This window comes from Marmota flaviventris, chromosome 18 (genome assembly GCF_047511675.1).
Source record: "Marmota flaviventris isolate mMarFla1 chromosome 18, mMarFla1.hap1, whole genome shotgun sequence".
NCBI classification, from domain to species: Eukaryota; Metazoa; Chordata; class Mammalia; order Rodentia; family Sciuridae; genus Marmota; species Marmota flaviventris.
Window position 1 is genome coordinate 37,221,841 of NC_092515.1, and position 12,464 is coordinate 37,234,304.

General features: G+C 36.7%; 1 protein-coding gene across 5 annotated transcripts in view; it reads left to right on the forward strand.

Annotated features, from left to right (window-relative positions):
* Rspry1 (ring finger and SPRY domain containing 1) overlaps positions 1-12,464 on the forward strand; it is a 44,635-nt gene that overhangs the window by 15,393 nt on the left and 16,778 nt on the right. For all 5 annotated transcript variants that reach the window (XM_071605198.1, XM_071605196.1, XM_027939151.2 and 2 more), the window contains 6 exons: positions 5,830-5,882; positions 6,626-6,738; positions 8,199-8,325; positions 9,155-9,213; positions 10,998-11,064; positions 11,658-11,789. In XM_071605198.1, the coding sequence (XP_071461299.1) occupies positions 5,830-5,882; positions 6,626-6,738; positions 8,199-8,325; positions 9,155-9,213; positions 10,998-11,064; positions 11,658-11,789 (551 nt within the window). The remainder of the gene's footprint in view (positions 1-5,829; positions 5,883-6,625; positions 6,739-8,198; positions 8,326-9,154; positions 9,214-10,997; positions 11,065-11,657; positions 11,790-12,464) is intronic.

A 12,464-nucleotide genomic window follows, 5' to 3' on the forward strand; every position in this document is an offset into this window, starting at 1 on the left:
AATATGGAGTGAGTTTGTGTTACTAGCTAGGAAATGGTTTTATAATGACTCACTGTTACTGTGCTTGCCTAGTCAATGCCACTGACCAGAGATTGAAAAAGTGACTTGTTTCACCAAGAGTAGACTGTGTGCAACTACTGTTGGCCACTTAAGGACAAGGCCAAGGAGAGTTTTCCTTCTCCTTTCTTTATATTTCTTCTTTGGTTCTTAGATCTGGTTGGGGGGCCTAGTAAGTTGAAACTGCAGGACACACCTGTACTTGTTTTGTCTTTTCTCCTGCTTGGTCTAACGGAGTACAAAATCCAAGATTGAATAACAGTGAAATTAAAGGGTATTGTTCAAGTTGGAAAAACAAGTTAATTTAAGGTGTATAATTTAGTAGATTTTAGAACTGATGGACTCAGGTTCAGATTCTGATTCAGCCACAAGTTCAAGGCCAGCCTCAACAATTTAGCAAGGCCCTTAGCAACTTAGTGAGACCTTTTTTCAAAAATAAAAAAATAAGCCCTGGAGATATAGCTCAGTTGATAGAGTGATTGCCTTACATGCACAAAGCTTGGATTCAATCCCCAGCACCATAAAAAAAAAGAGAGAGAGAGAGAGAAAATGGGCTGGAAATGTGGGGATGTGGCTCCATGGTAAAGCACCCCTAGGCTTAATCCCTAGTACCAAAAATAAAAAATATCATAAAACAGTATGTATCTGAGCTATTTTAGACTCTTCCTCAAAATACCAGAGTATTTCTTGGTCTTCAGGAATAATACAGACACACACACACACACACACACATATATATGTGAATCTCTCTGCAAAAGGAACTTGTGATCCTTTTGCGCTAGCCTCCCGAGTTGCTGGGATTATAGGTGTGCACCACTGTACCCAGCATATGCTATAATTTTTGAGAGACTAAACAAAACTTGTTTTTTATTAATGTGATTATCAAATATTTATATATATGTAATTTTACTTGAACCTAAATATATATATATAATTTTTATATGTGTGTGTGTGTATATATATATATATTATATATATATGAGCATATACACACACATATCAATGCTTTTTTTTTTCTTTAAATCGGGTTTGAATCCAGAGTCACTTAACCACTGAGCCCCATTCCCAACCCTTTTTTATGTTTTATTTTGAGACAGGGTCTTGCTAATTCCTTAGGGCCTCACTAAGTTGCTGAGGTTGGTCTCAAACTTGCAATCCTCCTGCCTCAGCCTCTCGAGTTGCTGGGATTACAAGCATGCACCACCATGCCCAGCTACACATGTATATATTTTTAAAAATTATCTCTTGTACTGTAAAATTGTAATGAAAAGTTATCCTTCCCAAATTAGGAAGTAGACCACAGCAATGTTAACTTAAGCTTATTAGAAAAACAGGTGCAGAATAGATTTAGCCATATTTTAAGAGAGTGATTAAGAGATTATGGGAGTAAGAAAGGAGCCTTTCTTCAAAGTTCCAGGAAAATATTTCAAATTATAAGTGACCTTGTGGATAAAAAGCATATAATTCACTTATGTGAGGCAAGTGTACATTTGAGTAACAGGGTAGCTTTCACCTCAAACCTGTTTTTCCTAAATGATAGATGTAATTCTTTGGAGAATGAGAAAATAAGGCAGATATGGAACAACGGATAAGATAATGACAAAACAGAATTCAGTCTATGAACATAGACATATAGCGTAATTCTTAAAAGTTATTGAAGAAGAATTTTAGAACGTATAAAGTTTATAGGGCTATTAAATGAAACATGATCTAAGTATGGTAAAGAATATATCTAAATGGGTATATGCAAGCCAGGCATGGTGGCGCACAAACCTATTATCTCAGTGACTAAGGAAGCAGGAGGATCACAAGTTCAGGGCTAGCCCCAGCAATTTAGTGAAACCCTGTCTTGGTGGCTCAGCAATAAAGCACTTGCCTTGCATGTGTGAGGTGCTAGATTCGATCCTCAGCACCACATAAAAATAAATAAACAAAATAAAGGTATGTGTCCATTTACAACTAAAAAAAATTAAGAAAATCTTGTCTCAAAAAAATACAAAGGACTGTGGGTATAGCTCAGTGATAAAGCACTCCTGGCTCCAATTCCAAGTACTAAAAAATGAAAACAAACAAGCAATCAAATAGCAGTTAAGAAAAGTATATCAAATGAAAAGACAGAAACAAAAAAAAACAAAAGGCAGATATGAATTAAAAGGGAAAGAAACATACAGAAATCTTAGAAATGAAACATAGTCACTGAAATAAAAATTCCAATAGATGGTATAATTCCAAATATGCCATAAAGAGAAAATTAATTAATTAGAAGAAAGTGTTGAAGAATTCACTCAGAACATCAGAAACAATCTTCAAAGAAATAATGGCTGAGAAATTTCCAGAACTGAAGAAAATGAGTTAAAATTGAAAACATATAGGGGCTGGGGTTGTGGCTCAGTGGTAGAGCTAAGGGCATTGTGTCCAACTAAAAAAATAATTATAAAACAAAATTGAAAATATATAGCATTAAAATTAGACAACCATAGCAACAACAAAAAATAGAGTTAAAATTTTGTTTAGATAAGGGGAAAAGAAAACTGGGTATTGCAGCATGCTGCAAATAGGTAATTTATTTCAAAACAAAATTGTGGACTACAAGACAATACCACTATGCTACTCTTTTCTATAGCAACTCTCTCACTATGGCATTAGAACCATTGCTCTCCTTTCATGTCAGTGTCACCCTTTCTTAAGTAAAAAATAAAGAGGACAATAAACACAGATGGTTCTATAATTGCAATATCTATATGTATGTATGTATTATTTATTTATGGCCGACCTCAAACTTTGAGTCCTCCTACCTCAGCCTCCCAAGTCTCTGGGATTACAGGCATGCACCACTTTGCTCAGCTTAGTTGTTTCTTTAATTTTGTTTTTGGTTTTTTGGTGCTGGTGCTGGGGATCTAACCCAGGGTCTTATACATGGTAGGCTAGTGCTCCACAACTGAGCTATATCCTTAGCCCTATAGACACTCTCTCTCTCTCTTTTTTTTTTTTTTTTTGGACTGGGAATTGAACCCAGGGGTACTTAAACACAGAACTACATGGCCAGCCCTTTTTTATGTTTCATTTAGAGACAGAGTTTTATTGAGTTACTCAAGGCTTTGCTAATTTGCTGCTGCCTCAGCCTCCCAAACTGCTGGGATTAAAGATGTACACTACTACAGACTTTTTTTAGTGGGGAGGGGGTACTGGGGATTGAACTCGGGGGCACTCTACCATCGAGCCACATCCCCAGCCCTGTTTTATATTTTATTTAGAGACAGGGTCTCACTGAGTTGCTTAGGGCCTCACTAAATTGTTGAGGCTGGCTTTGAACCACGATCCTCCTGTCTCAGCCTCCCAAACTGCTGGGATTACAGGTATGTGCCCATATGATTGGTATACATTTGCAGGGCCTGCATTGCTTATGTGTGCTCTTTCTTTGAATGAACCTGAAGTTGAAATGTGGTAATAGTTCTGCATTCCTGACCCACTATAAGAAGCTTGAGTCCTGCTGCTTTTTTTTTTTTTTTTTTTTTTTGCCTTGTTCAGTCACCAGAAACTTGCACTTTATACCAGTTTTAGCTCCATTTATCATTAATAACTTTTTCATCCCTTCCACTGAGAGGAACCTTATCCCAGCTTCACTCTATACATCTGCCCATCCATAGGTGTGGTTTGTGTCCCACTACCTTGCAAACTCAGAACTCCTGGTTACCTGTGTTCAGCTCCTGACCTACAGCCCAGTAGTCCTCTGGCTTAACTTCTGCTTCCTTCTAGAAATTTCTGCCACATTTCTGCTCCATAAAGGAATTCATCTTATTCTTTGAGTGTAGGGATGTGTGTGCGTCCATTAAGTACTTCTGTATAGAACTGAAGTACTCCTATTCCTTATTAGTTCTTGACTCTATATTGTGTTTTATTACTCTTCACTTCTTCCCTTATCTCATTCTTCTCTCCAACACCCACCTCCAAATATCAGTAGGTAGCCATACTGGTGAATTTAAGGTGGGTTCGTCCCTGTAGTTCCAGTTGCTCTGGAGGCAGAGATGGGAGCATTTGAGTTCCAGATGAAAAAGAAAATATCAAAAAGAAAAAAAAAAAGATATATTCTTCCACTTCTCCTACCATATGTTTGCTTATGTTTGTTAGGAAGAATATTTATAGAGTTTTGTGTATGATTTTTTTTCAATTTACATTAACTGGTTTAGTTATAAACCTCTTTGTTTTTAACTTCACTTAATATTAACTTAAGATCTATATTGCTGTATGTAAATCTGCAACCGATTCTGGCTGCCACACACAGTATTCATTTGTATGCTTGAAAGTACCATATTTTGTTACCTTTTCCTCTGGTGATGGTCACTTAGGTTACTGCCATATTCTTGTTCCTACAAATAATCCTGTGTTAAATAGCATAAATATGCATCAATTTGTGGACCTATGTAAAAGCTTCTGTGGAATTGTTTAGTATATGCATACTTAATCTCATCATTACCAGAGTTTGTATCAGTCAGTTAAATAGTTTTTAAAAATCTTTTAAGGGTCTGGGGTTGTAGCTCAGTGGTAGAGCACTTGCTTATCACATGTGAGGCACTAGGTTTGATCATAAGCACCATATAAAAATAAATAAATAAAATAAAGATATTGTGTCCATCCTACAACTAAAACAAAAATATATTTAAAAAAAAAAACTTTTAAAATGATTTCCCCTTATTATGAAGGGACACAGAATACATCAAGCAACCAGCATCTAATGAATACCTGAAATGAACATAGAAATTTCTATGTTAGAAGGTACAAGGTTATACTTTTTTTTTTTTTTTTTTTTGGTACTAAAAAAAATTGAACTCGGGGGCACTCAACCACTGAGCCACACCGCAGCCCTATTTTGTATTTTATTTAGAGACGGGGACTCACTCAGTTGCTAAGCACCTCACCATTGCTGAGGCTGGCTTTGAACTTTCTATCCTCCTATCTCAGCCTCCCGAGCTGCTGGGGTCCAGCTATATGGTTATTCTTATGGATGTTAATTTTTTTTCATGACAGAAAACATACAAATTAAGTGTTGTTTGCTTAAATAAACAGTGTGTCCTTAAACAATTAGAGTTATCAATGTTTGATGGAAAGTATTTCAGTATTGAAGTTTCCCTGAAACATTTCTTTAGATTTCTGGGATCCCAGTTTGAAAAGTCAAGGAAATAAGATATATGATGCCATTTTAGACTAGTGTCTAGAATATTAAATAGTTTCTTGATTAAGTTTGGTTTCTTTTTCTTCTAATACCATTTTATGAAGTTTAAGAATGCAGTGATATTTCCCAGAAGGAAACTTTCAAATGAAGATGTTTATGTAGGTCCTTGATTTCCTAAGTCCTCAGTTGGGATTGCCTTCTTCCATCCTGGCATTTCTTTGAGGTAAGTATTAGGAAGATGATGTTGACCTTCCTGGCTTGTCTCAGTTGGCATTGGGCCTCTAGAGGTAAAGCTAAGAGTAGACGCTGGTCTCCAATTTTAGTCCTGTGTTTTTACTGCAAGCCACATAACAACCTTTGCGTGTGCCCATCAGCCCATTTTGTCTGTGGGCCCTCACAGGCAGTGACTGTGGAAATGAGTACATAAGGTATACGTTTGTCCTGAGAATTTGTAGCTCTTGTTGTCTCTTCCATCTTTTCCCCTACATTCATTCATATTCATCTCTTTATCTTTCTATCCACACACTTCCAATTTGATTTTTTCTTTGAAATTGTCATTTATTATTTCCTCAAATTTAATATCTTAAATGTTTGTTTTTCAGTGATCAGGAACCTCCTTATTCAATGATTACATTACATGAAATGGCAGAAACAGGTATTTTTTTAAAATACTTTCTAATGAATTAACAATAACGAAGAAATGTGGCCACTTTGTTTTTTAAGACAAAAAGCCCTTAGTATATGGAAATTTCCCTGAAAATTTGTAATAGGCACTGTATATTATATCCTGAATGTTTAATTGCATGTTTTGGTGATTGTTTTTTCTCACTTGAGATGATGAAAGAAAAGAAAAACCCTCTTTTTTGGCATTGACAGATTTTGATCTAGATGTTCTAGAATTGGGCCCTCAATTTCTTAAATATCATTCTGAAAATATAGCCAAAACAGAGTATACTTTAGTGTTTTCAGTTAATTCCTGTGTAGTGAATAAGACTTCTAAAACTGTTTTAATCATAATTTGATGACCATAGTTTATGAATGACCATAGTTTGATGATCATAGTTTAAATTTTATCCAAATAAAGATGCTCCCTAACCTCCAGGCACCATAATAAAATTTTGAACTCCACCATGATAACTACCAATTGATAATTATGTTTATACCAAATATCAGCTGCTCAAAAGCTTCAAGATGAGATCTGGGGAAGTAGCTCACTGGTAGAACACTTGCCTGTCATGTGAGAGGCCCTGGGTTCAGTCCCCACCCAGTACCACAAATAAAATCAAAGCCGTAGGACAAAGGCCAAAAGTATTTCTTGTGTGACTCTATTATAAGTTATATATTTTCACATTTTCAAAATAGTGACGCCATTGTATAATTTTCTTGATTTACTCTTAGATGAAGGATGGCTGGACGTTGTCCAGTCTTTAATTAGAGTTATTCCATTGGAAGACCCACTGGGACCAGCTGTTATAACATTGTTGCTAGATGAATGTCCATTACCTACTAAAGTAAGTGAATACTACTAATGTTTTATAAAATGTCATCTGTGCTTAAGCACAGGATTAGTGACCACAAAGAACATTTGATGTATTTTCCTCTTTATACATTTGAGATATGTTTTATTCAGTATTAATTTTATTATGTAAAATGTTTTTCTACTAATGAAGTGTTGCTTCCTGTAGCAATAGCATACTATAAGGTTTTAGTTTAAAATTTTGTAAATGTTAAAAATCGTTGCATTTATATCTATAATGACAATCTTTGTTTGGAAACTAGAAGAAAATGTTAAGGTGCTGAGTTGATTTTCCTATCTTTCTCTGAGCAACTTCCTCTTAATAAAAGTTTTCAATTAAGAGAAAAGGGGCATTGTACTGAGAGAATACTTTTGAGTCTTGCTGAAACATATTAGGCATTAGTGTAACATTGAGTGTACCTTACATAGAACAAAAATATTAAACTTTTATTGAATTAGTCTGTATAGTCTACAGATTCTTTCTTCTTTTTTTTTTTAATTTGGATTCTGGCATCTTTTATTTGTCTGTTTAAGCCTCAGACATTTGGGTCCTGTACAAAAACAAAAAAAAAATTATAGACAGCACAGGGAAAATCATTTAACTTAGTCACTGATTGATTGATTGATTTTTTTACCTAGGCTTATAAATGTTTTCCATTTTCATTTGCTTCAAAAACTCTGATAGGATTTGTTCTTGCTTGGCGAAATTTTGTTTTGTTGTTTTTTTTTTTGTACTGGGGATTGAACTCAGGGTTACTTTACCACTGAGCTTCATCCCCAGCCTTTTTTATTTATTTATTTATTTTAAATATTTATTTTCTAGTTTTCAGCAGACACAACATCTTTGTTGGTATGTGGTGCCAAGGATCGAACCCGGGCCGCACGCATGCCAGGCGAGCGCGCTACCGCTTGAGCCACATCCCCAGCCCCCCCAGCCTTTTTTATTTTTTGAGACAGGGTCTTACTAAGTTGCTGAGGCTGGCCTTGAACTTGAAATCCTCCTGCCTCAGTCTACCAAATTGCTGGGATTACAGGTACATGCCACCATGTCCAGCAGTGGTGAAACATTTTTTTTTTTTTTTTATGTAACTTTTTACTACAACATCACTAGGCCCTAATGTTACTAATCATATTGACATTTGAATAGCTTTAGTCTATTTAATGATTCAAGAGTAGCATATGTATATAGAGGGTAGAGATGTAGATAGATATATAGATATAGATATCAAATGTATAGCAAGTGTATTTTGAATAAAATGGAATCTAGAAATTCCATTCCATTCAGATTGAGCAAACAATATTTCCCATCAATAATGATATCATTGGGTTCGTTGTATAATTTTATATGGTTATTCTGAGTTTAACACCTGGTTATAGCTTTGTCTCAAAGAATTCTCTTGGGAAAATGACCTGAGAAGATATATTTCACATCCATTCTTACCTTTTTGTTTTTAGGATGCACTCCAGAAATTGACTGAAATTCTCAATTTAAATGGAGAAGTAGCTTGCCAGGACTCAGGCCATCCTGCCAAACACAGGAATACATCTGCGGTCCTAGGCTGCTTGGCAGAGAAGCTAGCAGGTAACTCTGGGAAGCACCACAGAGGAACATCTAAGTTGCTTGACTTTAAGGGCAGTTTGCACTGCAGGTCTTATCAAACTTGCTGTAACAGAAAAGGAGGGATGGGGCTAACGGTAAGAAACATTACAAAGGATACAAGGCTAAGCGTAATCTAACTTAGCTTTGCAGATTATCAAAAAAGTTGTATTTATGTGATTTAAAATTAAGGGCAAAAGCTAAATTTACATATATGATTACATATATGTAAAAAATTTAGCTAGATAATGAAGACAAATCAGAGAGAGGAATAGGAAAAGAAATTTAGATTGCATTAGTTCCTGAGACATAGATATTCGACTTTTTTATGAATATTACCCACTTTAGTAAAGTACATGTGACTAGCTCAGCTACTTACTGCACATATAATGAAAGAAACAATGGATTAGAAATTAGAACGTGAGCTGGGCGCAGTGGTGTATGCCTATAACCCAGTGATTTGGGAGGTTGGCAGGAGGACTGCAAGTACAGGGCCAGCCTTGACATTTTAGAAAGACCCTGTCTCAAAATAAAAATTGAAAAAAGGACTGGAGCTGTAGCTCGGTAGTACAGCACCCCTGTATCCAGTACCAATTTAAAAAAAAAAAAAAAAAAAAAAGGTGGTGGGGAGTCACTTTACTCAGTGACCAACTCTGAACCAACCTCAGAGCAGGAGGGTTGAATAGGATAATGTGCATGAGACCACTCTGTAAAAGGTATGGATTTCTACCAAAACAATTTGATTGTTATTAGTTACTGTTTAATAATAATATGGCACTTTTAATTATAGCCAGTGTTTGTTGTATTTGTGTAGGTCCTGCAAGCATTGGTTTACTTAGCCCAGGAATACTGGAATATTTGCTACAGTGTCTGGTAAGTGAGACATCAAAGCTAGTTATTCTTAGTCATCTAGAATTGTACATTTTTCCCAAGTTGCCAACAGAGCCCCTGGCACAGAGAATGGAATTTGTTGTAAATTTTATTTGCAGGTGTTTCCTGAGTGTTATTTATTCCCTCCTATGTTAAAAAAAAAGGGGGAGGGATTTATTCTATGCAAAAGCAAAAACAGTTGAGTTAGTCTGTTTTTAAATTTAGTCATAAGATAGCTGCTAGACTTTTCTGTGTGTCCTTAGAGCCTACCAGATGGCAATAGGGACCTCCAGAGTAGAAACAAAACCACATGGCATTCCAACATCAGATCAGGTTTCCAGTGGATGTGAATCTCTACCCCTGACCACCCTACTGTTGCTGCTCTTAAAACTGTCATCTTTGGAGTATTTGATATACATCTGTGAAGCTTGTGGTTGGTTGAGGCTGTGCCTTCAGATCTCTCCCAGTGCTAGACCACAGTCTTGGCCATGGCCAGCCTGTATTTTTAACAGTTATTTTTGCAGGCCAAGTGAGCATTAGTTTTTTCCAAAATTTCAATATGAAAGTTCTTATAGGTCCATACTTACTTAATAGTGCTTAAATTAAACCTATACTGCTCTAAGTGTTCTTCATGGGGGTACAGAAGTTACAGGATTGTCCTTTTCCTTAGGAAGTTTACTGGTCAGTTGAAACAGAAGTACTAAGACATGACAGTTAGCCTCCATTTTAAGACAGAATGTGATCAAAGGAAAAATTGTTTCCTCTAGCCTTAAGTGCCCTAAGAGTTGAGAGGAGTGAAGGAGGGGGTGGCGTGGCTAGTGTGGCTGGCGTAGTCATGAGACAGACTTCCTGATGGTGAGACTTCAACTGGGTCAGGCTGTAAGGTTAGGATTCAGCTGTGCCCAGAGGAGGGAAAAGTGGGTTTTGTGCCCAAGGTACTGCCACAGATAGAAATCCAGAGACCAAACTGTCTGATCAAAGAAAATAGTGTTTAGAGGTAGGAGGATATGGACCCAGTAGCCAGCAGAAGAGGGTTCGGAGCTGGAAAAGCCAGGCAGAGGGATTGAGAATGGATGTGGCAAAAAACAGGATGCTGAAGATGCTTCACAATGGGGGAGGGTGTTGGTTGGATGATAAGCTCTGCTGGAGTCAGGTGGCACCAGGGAAGTACATGGGAACCCTCTAGTGTTCTAGCTCTCTTGAGGCTCCCAGCGTAGACCTTCTGTAAGTGGAAACTCAGGTGACATGAACTCAAGTACAATTCAAAGAGCCCACTTGTTGCTCTCTCCCCTACCATCGCCATTTGTAGAATTCCTTTCAGAGTCCAGATTAAAAACAAGCCATTAGTTGTTAATTTCATTATTTATAGTTCTGAAAGTTGGTAGTGATGAGTCTTTCTCTACAGGATTTTGAATAGAAGGTTATTTTTAGCTCCAATTCTAAGTTTTTAGCTTGTTTAAATGAATTTAAGAATCAACATTTTGTGTAACAGAGCCTTCATATAAATGTTACTAAGTAAAATGACATAATGTATTTAACAAGATACTATTGAAATTTCTGTATCTGTAAATTAGCCCAGTGACTTCAAGAAAAAGAAATATAAGATTGAGATTCTATCTTGGTTCTTCATTGCTAACAATATTTGCCAAACGAATGATTGAGGACTTGAATGAGAAAAATTTTTCTAACTGCTCAAAAAACAATAACACCTGGAGGCAAGAAGATGAAATTAATAGCTTGTTGCCTCTGCATAGGGTGATTTTTAAAAATAATCCATTGTCTTTCAGAAGTTGCAGTCCCATCCTACAGTCATGCTATTTGCACTCATCGCACTGGAAAAGTTTGCACAGACAAGTAGGTATAGTGACTTCTTGCACTAATGATCTGCTGTATTCATTTTTAAGAGTTTTCTCTTTTCTTAGTTACTAGATAACCAACACTTTGAACCCCACCAATCTTGCACACATTCTATTTTTCTCTGGGTAGATACTTCAAGGCCAGTGAATTATAATAGGGACAAAGGCAAAGTTTTTTCTGCCCAAGAATCTGAACTGGTGAGCATTATTACTCACTTTATTTGTGTGGTGCTGGGTATTGAACCCAGGAGTACCCTACCACTGAACTACATCCCCAGCTCTTTTATATTATTTTGAGTTGGTGGCCTTCGTCTTTCAATTCTCCTGGCTCAGCCTCCCAAGTAGCTGTGATTACTGGTGTGTGCCACCATGCTTGTCTTATTACCCACTTTTTATAGTTAAAAATTTGGTGATATTGCTAGAAAATTGTTAAAGCTCTTTGGCCTTGTCATCCTTAGAAACTTTAGTAGAAGTCCATTCTAGTCTTCAGGTTCTCTAATTATCTCTCCACACTCATTACTATCACTAATTTGCCCAGCAAATCATCCTACTCTTTCATTGTTAATCCAAGGATTTCATCTTTTTAAACAGGTGAAAATAAATTGACTATATCTGAATCCAGTATTAGTGACCGGCTTATCACATTGGAGTCGTGGGCTGATGATTCTGATTATCTGAAACGTCAAGTTGGTTTCTGTGCCCAGTGGAGCTTAGACAATCTCTGTAAGTTGGAGCTGTTTGTTTGAAATGTCTGTTTCCATTTCCGGACTCATTTCTCTGATAGTCTCACTGGCCTTTCTTTTGTAAGAATGAGTGTGAAGCCGGGTGTGGTGTGCACACCAGTAATTCCAACAACTCAAGAGGCTGAGGCAGGAGGATTGCAAGTTCAAAGCCAATCTCAGCAACTTAGCAAGGCCCTCAGCAACTTAGTGAGATCCTGTCTCAAAAAAAAAAAAAAATTGAAAGGGCTGGGGATGTGGCTCAGTGGTCAAGTGCCCCTGGGTTCAATCTCTGGTACCAAAAAAAAAAAAAAAAAAAGACGGAACATGAGTCCTTTTTTAAAAGGTCCTCTACTGGTTGGTTGGATATATTCTAGCAGAAGTGTATCCTAAAAACCCTTTGATAAGAATTACATGGAGGGCTGGAGTTGTGGCTCAGTGGTAGAGCACTTGCCTAATGTGTGTGGGGCACTGGGTTCGATCCCCAGCACCACATAAAAAATAAACAAATAAAATAAAGGTATTGTGTCCATCTACCACTAAAAAAATATTTTAGAAAAAGTATATAGAATGTTTCTAATTCTAGCATTCTTTTATTCAGAAACCTTCTCTTGGCACCCTATGATGCATTAAGGCCCTTAATCATATGGCGCTGTCTAAACAACTCTTTCCAAACTAT